Source organism: Gymnodraco acuticeps, unplaced genomic scaffold (genome assembly GCF_902827175.1).
Source record: "Gymnodraco acuticeps unplaced genomic scaffold, fGymAcu1.1, whole genome shotgun sequence".
Classification (NCBI taxonomy): domain Eukaryota; kingdom Metazoa; phylum Chordata; class Actinopteri; order Perciformes; family Bathydraconidae; genus Gymnodraco; species Gymnodraco acuticeps.
In genome coordinates, this window is record NW_022991244.1 from 512567 (window position 1) to 525891 (window position 13325).

Consider the following 13325-nt stretch of genomic DNA (forward strand, 5'->3'; position numbering starts at 1 on the left):
TTGACTAGATGCTTGTAATACAGTTGGCATGTGCAGTTTGGCAAGGAGAAAATAGTTCCTGCATGAAACTATTCACAACAAGTCTGTGGATTTTCTCGACTAACCACGTCATGATTTCTTTAAAGAGACATTGCTTTAGAATTTGTGTCGACAACCAATATCTCCAACACTTTGCACACAAACCATTATAATCGAACACTACATGTAAGAGGACTAGAATCCTGCAGCACCTTTTCCTAATCATAAAGGGACAAATCATATACACAGAGATAGACAGTAATCCACCAATTTAAGCCTCAATAGACCAGAACATCGTGAAGCGAAAAGACATGTCGAGTTGTGATCAGAGAGGCTGTGACTCATCTTTATCTTGAATGAAAAAACACTCCCACTTACCATGGCGTGGGTACTGCAATCACACAGTTACCATTCTCACATTAAGTTCAGAGTCATTCAGAGAAGTGAGGGGAATCACCAGGGCTGTTGTGTTGTACCCAGGTATTTCTGGATTGTGTCATGATAAGATTTGTCTTGGTTTGCTGGAAAAACTACACAAACTAGCTTGTTGACTCTTCTTGTAGTGGTTGTTTTTATCCAAGTGTTTTGTCACTGGCAGATCAGCTGTGTATAACCGCCTCAAGGAGCTTTTTTCCTCCTTTGAGCAAACTATAAAGATGGCTGGGAGGTCATTTAATGTGTGCTTATGTGTCACTTCTAAATGTAGCTAGAAATCTCAACACATTTTGGATGCATTCAAGCATGTATTTAGAACCGTCACTTGTCGTCACATCATTCGAGACACATTGTACGTCTACATTGAACAGGGCTTAACTAAAGCAGAAGAACTCTAAAGGTTAAGGGAAGCAACAAGGAAACAAGGCTTAGTGGGATATATAAACATCACAGATTGATGGTGGACTGTAGAACCACATAAGCGTGTCATCTAGCTGTGTGTTATTCATGCAGCCTGGAAGCAGCAGCTACGAAGAGCAAGCATTTGAGCTTTCTGGTCAAGAGTCCACCGTTAATATTTTAGATAGATGGACACGTTCCTGCTTTTAGACTCCTTTTGTAGCAGCGCTGGAAATATCCTGACGTGACATACCTGCATTTGAGCAGCCGTCCTCATAAATCAAAGATCCACCAAACCAAACGAGACACAAAAAGCCAAAAGCTGTTATTTTAAAGTTAAAACCGTGTTGAAGAAGGATGTTTATGTAGTCCTGAAATGCTGCGTTTGAGTTTAGGTTTTAACATTACAAGGCAAGGCATATTGCACCTTTCAATACAAGCGACTCAAAGTGCTTTACAAAAATAAAAGACATTAAGAGCATTAAGAAATTAGTTATTCAAACAGTGAAGCAAAAAAACATTCTTCCAGCTTTATGTTGGGATACTGACCATCCCTGTGAGTGAAACATGACCCACAACTTTGCTTTTACATTCATTATTCATTACGTGATTGTAAAGAAATACGCAAATCACTACCCGATGTGACAGGTTGGTTTGGAGAATGTTTTTCATCATCCAGTACAAAAACAGCAGGTATGTTCTGAGTTATCCCGCTGTCTGTTGTATATGATTTATTCAATAGATGATAATTACCTTGTGGCTAATACTGATAATATGATAAATAGTTAACATTTTTGTTAAATAAGACTAACCTGTAGTTTATGCACACCTAATGGTAAGAACGGCTAAGATGTGTTTTTTTAATATTCTATAGCTCCGACCTAACCAAACATAAGTGACGCATCATTTATTGTTGGCAGAGCAAAACATGTCTGACTTGTCAACATTCACAGATGAGCACTGTTAATATTGTCTGTCCATTATTTATCATAATCACTTCATGTTTCCTAGGTGTTATTGTCTATTGTCCCCCCATTGGCTGCCTTGTATGGAGAGCTGTTCTAGATGGCCCTAGATCCGTCAAGGCTGTGTCGATTCCACTTCCACATGATACCCACCGCCTGTTGTTGTGCTCCTGCTCTGTTCAATGTACACATTGTCCGAGCGTGAACGCTGAAAAGTCCTGGGAATTCTGCCTGAAAATGCAACAAAACTGGGCGGCGTTCCAAACTACTTTCCCCCAGAAAGTGCACATGGAGCATGAAGTGGAATGATGCATTCTTTGCAGCACATTTTGTGTGTAGCGTTAAGAGCTTTCTTGAATTGTGAGTCCGCCCATGGAACAGCTGATTTAGTCATTGCATTGTCACCACCACGGTGCAGTTTTCTAGAAATATCTCTTCTTTTGTTGTGTGTCTTACAGGCCAGGCATCAGCACGCACACAGGGGCCAGCTTTTTGTGCACCAAACTCCTGTTGTTGTCCAGGCCAATCTCATGTCTTTTGTGTTAACTGCAGCAGTGAAATGTCACCAGGAAGAATATAGGATTATCTTCAACTCACGTGTATGGTGGAAACATATACAAATTGGTCAGCTATTGTAATCCACAGCAGGCTTCACAAAGAATAGATAACTCGGCCCATGTAATATTTAATTTGTAGTGTTAAGCCTGTGTGACCACGGTGCTTTTTCACCAGACAGCAGCACCACATGCTTTTCTGAAAGTGTGAAATATTTACACTCTGAATTATTCATACAGGATCCACCACAAACATCCCATATATTCTAGCATTGCTTTTACGGCTGCCCTGTGTCTGCTGTCATCTTTGGTATAACCATTTATAGAAGCCGAGGGTCAACCCCCCCCCGGTTAAACTGTGATTTATCTGTTCACTCAAAAAGGACTTCACATGTCCATTTGTGTTTCCTTTTCTTCGGAAAGTCAATGAAATATTAACATGGATAACCTTTGTGGAAAGGAGCGCTGCAGCTGGGGTTATAAGAGGCAAAGATCACTTTATAACCTCGCCTAGTTGTCTTTACTCGCTTCTAACATGTAACCAAGTTGTAAATCTGTCTTGTGTACGACTTTTAAAATGTAACCCATAATAAAATCCCTTTAGCTATATGTTGCATTAAACATAAAGCCACACCAGCAGCTCTTTTTGCCTAGCTTAGCATAGCAACTGAACATGTGCAACATGCTAGCTTTGCTCTGATCAAATTCTAGCAAAATTCACAAAACGGCACCTTTTTTAAGTTCACTAATGAACAAGTTGTCTCTTGTTCTGCTGAGGTTTCATACAGTATGCTGGACTCTTTCCTGGCTGCTTCAGTGACTTTTGCGCATATTTATAAAAACAGTAAAATTGTAGTTAAATGACTTGTCTATGTTCTGTTTATATTTAATCATTTCTTTATAAAACTATCGTTTAACTAATGCAACATCAACATTTAGCCACTCGTGTGGAATATTGTGATAAGAGAATCATTTGGTAATGGCAAAATAATTTGGCATCTGTGTCGAACCAAAACACTGACTCGCCTCGAGTATCGAAACACCCTTTTTAATTGAGTTTTTTTGTAATCAAAAGCAGCATTGTACAAGCCATTTATTCTCCCTTCGCCTTCTCTCCGTGTCTGCTGTAGATAACAACCAGTCTGATGACATGCCCATCATAGCCGTCATGGTGGCCCTGTCCTCCCTGCTGGTTATCATCTTCATCATCATCATCCTCTACATGCTCAGGTTGGTGGATGATCTTACACACTGACTGCACACAAGCTGCAGACCTGTGGCGAAGGCCTAAGGTGCTCCTGTTACCATGGCAATGACTGATTGGCATTCAGCTGTGAGGCTTGAAAGCAATGTGTGTGTAAGATATAGTGTGTGTGTGTGTGTGTCTATTAATATGATGTGTGATGATCGACAGGTTTAAGAAGTACAAGCAGGCGGGAAGCCATTCGAACTCCTTCAGACTGACCAATGGTAGATCAGATGAAACAGGTAAATCACGTGCATTACCGTGTGCTTTGTATGTGTCTGCAGATGTTTGTCACTGAGCATTTATTGGTTAGTTTTGTGCAAATATGTACCGCCGACTTGACCAAACTTGCTCCCCTGACTAGTTTCTGATAAGACTTGATTGATTTTCTTGCTAAAGATAACATGTCGGCGTCTTTTGTTCGCTGTGATTACCTAACCATCAGGGCTGCTGTCTGCTCCCTCTCAGTGTTGAACCACACCACCCTCTGGTGGCCATCTTTAGACCAGACACCCACATGATGAAGTAACTTGATGTAATGCATCTCACCCCCTTTCTCTTTATCTCCACCTGTCTCTCATCCCCCCCTCAAATGCTTCCTCTCCTCACCTCCTGCCTCCTCCCTTCCTGCCCGCCGGCACAGAACTCCAGAGCGTCCCGCTATTGGCCCGCTCCCCCAGCACAAACAGGAAGTACCCGCCCCTTCATGTTGACAAACTTGAGGAAGACATGAATCGTCGCATGGCCGATGACAACAAGCTCTTCAGGGAGGAGTTTAATGTACGCCACACACACACACACACACACACACACACACACACACACACACACACACACACACACACACACACACACACACACACACCCTCTGATAACACTAGCCTGATAATCACCTTTTACACATATCCGTGTACTAATTAAGAGAGAGTCCCTGCCAGGGGTTACTGTAGTCGGGTAGGGGGTATCTGCAAAAACTGCAGAGAAGCTTTGCTAATTAGATTTTTAGGGCATCAAAACTTAGTTGGCAAGCCAGCAGACAAGTTAAACAGATAAACAGTTGACATTTAAAGTTTGAATATTTTAAGTAATTGATCGAATCTAGACAAATTGAATGTCATTTATTTTTAATATATATTTTAAGCATAAAGCAACTTGATTAGCGAGCCAGCAGAGCAGTTGAAATAGTTAGTTTAAAGAAATTGATTATTGATTCAAACTATTATTCGTGGCTGAACCTGCGGTCCTGCCTTGGGTCTCGCCATGCTGCTTCCCTGATGGCTTCCTCAGGATTGTAGCTGACATCCTCGTGGATTCATCTTCTTATTACAGACACATGCATTTCCTAACATTCGGTCTATATGCTGTAAAATGTATTATCTCTTCGATTTACACACGGCATCTATTGCACGTCTGTCCGTCCTGGGAGAGGGATCCCTCCTCTGTTGCTCTCCCTGAGGTTTCTCCCATGTTCCCTTTAAACTGTGGGTTTTCTCTGGAAGTGTTTCCTTGTACGATGTGAGGGTCTAAGGATAGAGGGTGTTGTTTTTCTCATACTGATATTCTGAACAATCTGTGCTGTTGTATTTGCTGTAAAGTGTCTCTACTGTAGGCTATTTTTATTATATGTACAGCACTTTGGCTCGACCAAAAATCGTTTATAAATGTGCTATATAAATAAAACTTGATTTGATTTATTAGCTAGAGGAGGATTTACAATCAAGTAAAATAACCAAAAGTAACTGATACACTTTTTAAATAATTATAATAATATAAACAACTGAACATGTCAGCCCAGAAATATGGATAAACAGTTTAGACATTACATTAAACTTTGTTTTGAATAATTAGCAAAAGTAATGCTTAAAATAGTTTGCCAAAATTATCGCTAAAACAGGTTAAGTAATTAATAACAGTTGTAAGAGATAGCTAACTTCACAAAAGTTGCTTATTGTCAGAATACACTTAATCAAGATGTTAACATTCAAAATATATTAAAGCAAAGTCAAGTAAAGGTGATTCCAAGATGTTATTAAACCAAATGATTAGATCTCACTGAATTGCATGTTTCAGATAATAAGCCTATTGCTGCAGCACATTCACACAAAAAACATTGATCTGTATGTATATGTCGGACAGATACAGACAACAGTCCCGGCTGTGCAGGGTCACACAGAGAGAAATGAAAAACGGATATCCTCTGTCTGCTCCTCCTCCCTTATCTGAATGTATTTAATTGTTTCTGTTCAGTCGCTGCCAGTCTGCCCGATCCAGGCATCAGTCGACGCTGCTTCCAAGGAAGAGAATAAAGAAAAGAACAGATACGTCAACATCCTGCCATGTGAGCGACAACACTGTGACACTCACTGGCATTAATAAAGCTGCACTCTGAAATCATGTCTGCTGTTTCAAGCTTTCAGAAGCATTTATCAGTCCAGTTGACAGATGGCAATCATTACAATGTGATTTACTGCGTTGTGTTTATGTGCAGTAACTGTTATTTAAAGTCCAGCTCTCTCATTGCTCCATCTTTTCTGTATTTTCTTGTTCTCACTACGTCTGCTTCTTCCTCCCCCAGACGATCACTCCAGGGTGCATCTCTCGTCTCTAGAGGGGGTCCCGGACTCTGACTTCATCAACGCCTCCTTTATAAATGTTTGTACAAGCATATTCAGGAGTCAATTCTGCTCTAACTATTTTGTGGTGCATCCTAATCCCTCATGTTTCACTCTCTCTGTTGCAGGGTTACCAAGAGAAGAATAAGTTTATTGCAGCTCAAGGTAAGGACAGGATTGTGCCTTCAATGGCTGCTGTGGTTTATTTCGCAAACAAACTACCTGATGTATCCTCTGAGTTTCTGCATCCATTTCTGTCTCTCAGGGCCAAAGGAGGAAACGGTGAACGACTACTGGCGGATGATCTGGGAGCAGAACACAGCCACCATCGTCATGGTGACCAATCTAAAGGAGAGAAAAGAGGTAGGAGAGCGGGAGGGATGATGTGTGTTTTATAAGATCATACAACAGCTTCTAAAGACACCATATATGTATACGTGTCTTTATTTGCAACGTACATTTTTTTATCTGTAAAGTATGTTAATCTGCGCACCTTTTTGAAACCTCTATGTATGTTCACAGAACTATATTTTGTGGGAAAAGATTGTCTTTTTTTTCATCTGTTTCATTAGTTTTAGCTTTTTATAATCGTACTATTTTCTTATTTAAATTGTTGGTTACGTATTCTTTCTGTGTCTCTGTATGCAACACTTAAACTAATGCAAATTCCTTGTATGTGTAAACCTACTTGGTAATAAAACTGATTCTGAAATTCTTATGTGAGGGCAAGCATAACTAGTCTTCAAGTCATGAGTCGCCTTAAAGGGACAGATAACCCAAAATGACCTTTAGTGCTATTTATCTAGATTGTTTTTGTCCTGGAGATATGGGTCGTGATGTCTGCCTTTTCTCAAGTACAATGGATCTAGATGGCAAACCAAACATGTTTGAAGAGCATTGTCTCTTTCCAGACATCATGACACAAAATAGTTACTTAAATGATTTGCCCACAACAAGATATGTGGATTATCTTGAGTAAACCGGTTATGATTTTTGGAAAGAGACTTTAGCCTTGAGTGTTTTTTTTTGGCGCTTTGATCACTGTAAGTAGAGGGCCAACTAGTGCCATTATATTGAAGAAGGCAGACATCTCTTCATCACGTCAAAACAATCAAGATAAATACTCTCCCTTTTAACCTCTCTAGATATTGTACTAAACACATTCTGTCATAGACACAGCCTAGTTCATTTGAATCTCAATTGTATACGTTTCCCATTACTGAATAAGTTGAGGCTTGATTTGCTCAATTTTCTATCTTTCTCTCTGTGTTTCAGTGTAAGTGTGCCCAGTACTGGCCGGACCAGGGCTGTTGGACATACGGGAACATCCGCGTGTCTGTCGAGGACCAGATGGTTCTGGTGGACTACACCATCCGCAAGTTCTGCATCCAGCAGGTAATACTTTCAGTGTTTCCCACAGATCTGAAATATGCTTGTCTGTGCTCCTGAATCAGCCTCTCCTGTCTCCCTCCTCTCCCCCTGCTCCTCTTTGAGGCGGTAGCAAAGACTAGTTTTAGCTCTCAACAAGTTTTAAAAGTGTATCTTACCTTTTTTCACCTAGTTAACTTTTTTTAAATTATTCGTGCATATTTGACTAATCACTACCCCCTCAAATGGAAATATGTGTTTACATAAATGGTGACCAAACCGTTTGAGACCCACTGAGAACTTAGACTAAGTTAACTATCTAAACACTCAGAGAGTCCTTTACCTCACCTGAGCTGAGGTTATCCCGAGCTTGAATGACACACAGAGACCAATCAAGGGCTTTGATTTATGATCTGTATGACAGTGGCCATGTCGGCAGGCCACATCATGTAGACAGCCAGTCACCCTGTGTGAGGCAGGCCACTTAAGGGCGGTGGTCGCGAAGTTGGTAGGGAGTTGGCTTGGCAACTGGAAGGTCACCAGTTCAATTCCCGGCAAGACCAAATGCTACCAAGGTGTCCCTGAGCAAGGCACCGTTCCCTACACTGCTCCCCGGGCGCCGTTCAAAATGGCAGCACACTGCTCCTACTAGGATGGGTCAAATGCAGAGAAACAATTTCCCCACGAGGGATTCATAAAAGTCCATCTTTTAACAGGCCATCGGGAAACCCCCCCGGTCCTCCCGATGGCCAGTCCGGGACTGGGTACAGGAGGCGTAGAGTGAGGGATCATTGTCCACAAGTTAATCGAACATGGTCGCAGACGAAAAAACTAAATAAAGAAAAAACCTAAATGGGTCGTGAAATATACTTGGGCGGCCGTTAATATACCTGGGCAGCCCGCCCAAGTAAAGTCTATGTGTGGGAAACCTGACTTTGTTGGTACCAGGATATATTATGTTTAATTCTGTGTTTACCCTGCACACACACACAGGAAACACTAGTGTTGCTTGTGTCTACAAACATCTTTTGATCACACACTGCAGGCTAAAAATACATTTAAGTTTAGATGACACTCACTGTGCCGTGGCTCCGTCTATAACCTGGTTTTACTTGTCTCTCAGGTGGGGGACGTGTCTGGTAAGAAGCCTCAGAGGCTCGTCACCCAGTTCCACTTCACCAGCTGGCCAGACTTCGGGGTGCCCTTCACCCCCATCGGCATGCTCAAGTTCCTCAAGAAAGTCAAGAATTATAACCCTACGTATGCTGGGGCCATTGTGGTCCACTGTAGGTGAGTGCAGCTCAGCTTACACTCTCACTTCTCCTGGTTTGGTTGTGTGTGTTTTTGTTTAATTGCTTCATATTTCTGTGTGTCAGTGCGGGCGTGGGGCGGACAGGAACCTTCATTGTGATCGATGCAATGTTGGACATGATGAACACCGAGAGGAAGGTGGATGTGTTCGGCTTCGTCACCAGGATCAGAGCCCAGCGCTGCCAGATGGTGCAGACTGATGTGAGTCACATGGTCTCTCCCAGTGTTTTCAGAGCCATGTTTTCCACTTGTTCCTCACGTCTTCTTCCTCCGCCCCACAGATGCAGTACGTGTTCATCTTCCAGGCGTTGTTAGAGCACTACCTGTACGGAGACACGGAGCTGGAGGTGACTTCTCTGGAGTCCCATCTGGCCAAACTCTACGCCCCCGCTCCTGGAGCTGGCTGCAGCGGGCTGGAGGCTGAATTCAAGGTGCGTGTGATGTTTTCATAGCACTCGAACAAAAACGAAATATCTTAACTGCTACTGTCCCAGGCATTAGAGATCCTTTTGACTCAAAACTGTATTTTTCTAATGTTTATGTCCACTAACATGGCTTGTATCTGTGTACAATTTGTCACAAGAAAGGTGTTTTCACATTATTCTACTGTGGGTGGAGATGTCTGCCCTAAAATCTGATATTCAACTTGAAAGCTTATTGCTGTCAAATATGCAAATAACTGCAAAGGCTGAGAACTTGAGCGCAGCCCAGACTTGTTGGTAAAGAGAGGGAGGGTAAGCATTAGAGAAATTGACTGTTTGGATGTAAACCAGACCCTGGAGCAATGTCAGTCAGTGGCAGTGACAAGCCAATAAGCTGAAAAATGCTTAAAACGAATTACAGATGCTCACTACTCTTACCTTGCTGATATGTCTTCTAGTTGGCGATTTTGAAAACATATTAGATGTGCTTCCAGACCCTTTTCAGAGTTTGTTTTCTACTTTTTTTGTTGGAAAACCATGTTTCAACATATACATTAATCACAGCAAAGACATTATGGTACTTTAAAACATATCTGGAGGGGGACTTCAAGTTATCTCTTCTTTCTAGAAGCTGACATCAATCAAGATCCAGAATGATAAAATGAGAACAGGCAACCTGCCGGCCAACATGAAGAAGAACAGAGTCCTGCAGATCATTCCATGTGAGTGGTCTATGTGTTTATTAGTGTGGCTACACGCAGTGATGAAAGCCATGATGAAAAGACAGTTGTATAGCCCCTGTGTTAATGTTCCTCCTTCCAACAGATGAATTCAACAGAGTGATAATCCCAGTGAAGCGCGGAGAGGAGAACACCGACTACGTGAACGCCTCTTTCGTAGACGTGAGTGTAAAAGCTCCTGATCATTTCATTAATGCAAGCAATCGATCGGGTGTTTAAAGTCTGCCTTCCTTCTTCCCTCCCTCCCTCCCCCCTGGACATCACTTCCTGTCTGTTCCTGCATATGGTCACAGGGCTACCGTCAGAAGGACTCCTACATAGCGAGCCAGGGCCCCCTGCAGCACACCACGGAGGACTTCTGGAGGATGATCTGGGAGTGGAGGAGCTGCTCCATAGTCATGCTCACTGAGCTGGAGGAGAGAGGCCAGGTGTGTGTTTGTGTGTGTGTGTGTGTGTGTGTGTGTGCGTGTGTGCAGATACAAACACTGGTATTAGATATCGGGTCAATAGCAGGCTGAAAATAGAATATTGATATTAGATCATTTACTCAACACTGACTTGACGACACCGGACTTGTGTAACATAGTAATACGCTGAAAAATATGTCTTGAGCGTTAATGGGTCCCTAGTTTGAAGAACATTTGAAATATGAGGGACTCAATGGTTTAATGCAACAACAAAGAGTCTAGATAATTCAAATTGAGCATTAAGAAGTTATTTCTAGAAAACAAAGTAGACTATTTACTCATGTAGTTAATGGTTGATGTCATTCGAGTAATAGTTTATATTGATACATCTTGAGGATTGAAAATGTAGGGTTTTAGACATCTTAGCATGTCGTTAGGTGTGGTGATTTGACCCTCTGTGTTTTGGTTTCTGCAGGAGAAATGTGCTCAGTACTGGCCCAACGATGGAGCGGTGGTCTATGGGGACATCTCCATTGAGATTAAAAGGGAGGAGGAGAGCGAGAGCTACACAGTGAGGGACCTCGTGGTCACCAACAGCAGGGTAAGGAGGGACTCCGTGGAGCAAGCAAACGCTCCAAATACAAACACAATGCAGGTTCTAACAGAGGGCAGACATGTTTGAATGCTGTAGTCTGAAGCCCTGAATACCATGATGCCACAATCTTTGCAACACTAACGCTTTGTTTTCTGCACAGTTTTGTTTTGCATCACAAATTATGTATATTCCTTACATTGAGATTGTTATTCAAGTTATTGTTCAAAGTGGATGGATTATACATTTGATTTTTTTTTCCTTAACTGTTGTGGGAAAAGGAAGCATGAACTATACAGAGCTTTTATTTAATCAAGATTTGGATTGTACAGGCTATGATAACCATATCTTTTGGCAAATTGAATTACTTTAAACTATCTGAGATCATTTGTATTCAATTAACCACGATTACGATGTTAATATCAAAATATTCAAGCAATTGAAGGGATGAAATGGCCTGTTGGCTGATTCAACAGGGTGTAAGCGTAAATGCTAAATTCCTGTGAGAGAGAGAAGAAGAATCCGTCAGAAAATCCTAATTCTTTTCGCGAACTTCGGGTCAAATTCCAGGCCGAAAAACCCCCCAAATGAGGAGTTTGGAAAACACATTGGAAAACCCAGAGGTTCCCAAAGGACTGAATGCATTTCAGTTTGTCTCGCATATGTACGCAGAGCATTGTGGAAATAAAGCTACTTATCTCTTCTTTTATTTCCTCGTCTGTTCTTACAGGAGAACAAGGCTCGAGCGGTGCGTCAGTTCCATTTCCACGGCTGGCCGGAGGTGGGCATCCCCGCGGACGGGAAAGGCATGATCAACATAATTGCTGCGGTGCAGAAGCAGCAGCAGCAGTCTGGCAACCATCCCATAACTGTGCACTGCAGGTAAACACACACACACACACACACACACACACACACACACACACACACACACACACACACACACACACACACACACACTAGCGTACCAGTGTAAGAACAAATGGGGAAAAAAAACCCCGGCCCTTAAGATGATGATATAGTTTTATTTGTTTCTGTATAGCTGTTGCAAACGGAAATGCTGCTGGTAATAGAGTGTGTGAGTGTGTGAGTGTATGTCTGGGAAATTGTTGCAGCTATTATATCACAGGAAAAAACAGCTCAAGAGAATTGTTCTCTTCTTCCTTGTGACATTTGAACTGCTCCCAGAAATGTTGCTACGCTCCTCATGTGCTCTCACAACAATGCCTCTTGTGTGCGTGTTATTTCTGAACATGCTTACTGCAGGGTGTATATTGAGGTGTACATTGTTGCTTGTGATGTGTGTGTGTGTGTGTGTGTGTGTGCGCACAGTGCTGGTGCGGGCCGGACGGGGACTTTCTGTGCGTTGAGTACAGTCCTGGAGCGAGTGAAGGCGGAGGGCATCCTGGATGTTTTCCAGACGGTGAAGAGCCTCAGACTGCAGAGACCACACATGGTGCAGACACTGGTGAGGGCCCTTCATGGGAAACTACTTTGGATTATTTCATCATAGTGGAGTGATTGACAGCAATTCATACTTTGAAAGAGTGTAAGCTTTACTTCCTTTGAAAAATGAACCTTGGTCAAATGTGTGGTAGCCCCCTTTTTCCACAATAAGCAACAGTTTTATTAAGATACCAAAAGCGTCATTTATTGCCACTGACGAGTATTTTGGGAGAAGTTTATGAATAGGATTTATGTCTTTAAACAGTAGAAAGCTTAACAATACGTCTGGAGGGTCAAAGGAATAGTTCAACATGAGAGGAAACGCACTAACCTTTTTGCAGAGAGAAGGGTAGAAAGATTGACTAATTCAATATGAACCGCGTTAATTAGACAATTTGTCTCCAAGACTATTCATACATGATGATATTAGCACATCCTTTCTACTCATTGGTCTAAAGCAGGGGTGTCAAACTCAATTTCATCGTGGGCCACATTAGCATTATGGTTGCACTCAAAGGGCCGGTTGAAACTATATACATATATAAATACATAATGTATTTATATTATATTATTGTCTCTGCATTGGATTTTTATTGGATAGGGTAATAACTTCATAATTAACTACGTCTGAAAGCAGAAGTCTAGGGTAAATAATTGTAAGTCTCTCTCTTGAAGAAGAAGAAGAAGATTCAACTTATTGTCATTACGTAGTACAGGTACTATGTAACTAAACGGTTTCTCTGCATTCGACCCATCCTAGTGTTAGGAGCAGTGGGCTGCCAGTATGTACGGCGCCCGGGGAGCAGTGTA

General features: G+C 42.0%; 1 protein-coding gene across 2 annotated transcripts in view; it reads left to right on the top strand.

Annotated features, from left to right (window-relative positions):
- The window catches only part of ptpra (protein tyrosine phosphatase receptor type A), a 40014-nt gene that overhangs the window by 22047 nt on the left and 4642 nt on the right, over positions 1-13325 (top strand). Inside the window, exons 5-21 of one of the 2 annotated variants that reach the window (XM_034239582.1) lie at positions 3502-3601; positions 3786-3859; positions 4261-4397; positions 5865-5955; positions 6193-6269; positions 6358-6394; positions 6495-6592; positions 7505-7624; positions 8721-8887; positions 8974-9109; positions 9190-9339; positions 9959-10052; positions 10156-10232; positions 10364-10498; positions 10953-11078; positions 11800-11951; positions 12402-12537. In XM_034239582.1, the coding sequence (XP_034095473.1) occupies positions 3502-3601; positions 3786-3859; positions 4261-4397; positions 5865-5955; positions 6193-6269; positions 6358-6394; positions 6495-6592; positions 7505-7624; positions 8721-8887; positions 8974-9109; positions 9190-9339; positions 9959-10052; positions 10156-10232; positions 10364-10498; positions 10953-11078; positions 11800-11951; positions 12402-12537 (1907 nt within the window). The remainder of the gene's footprint in view (positions 1-3501; positions 3602-3785; positions 3860-4260; positions 4398-5864; positions 5956-6192; positions 6270-6357; positions 6395-6494; positions 6593-7504; positions 7625-8720; positions 8888-8973; positions 9110-9189; positions 9340-9958; positions 10053-10155; positions 10233-10363; positions 10499-10952; positions 11079-11799; positions 11952-12401; positions 12538-13325) is intronic. The other variant, XM_034239583.1, reaches the window with a different exon arrangement.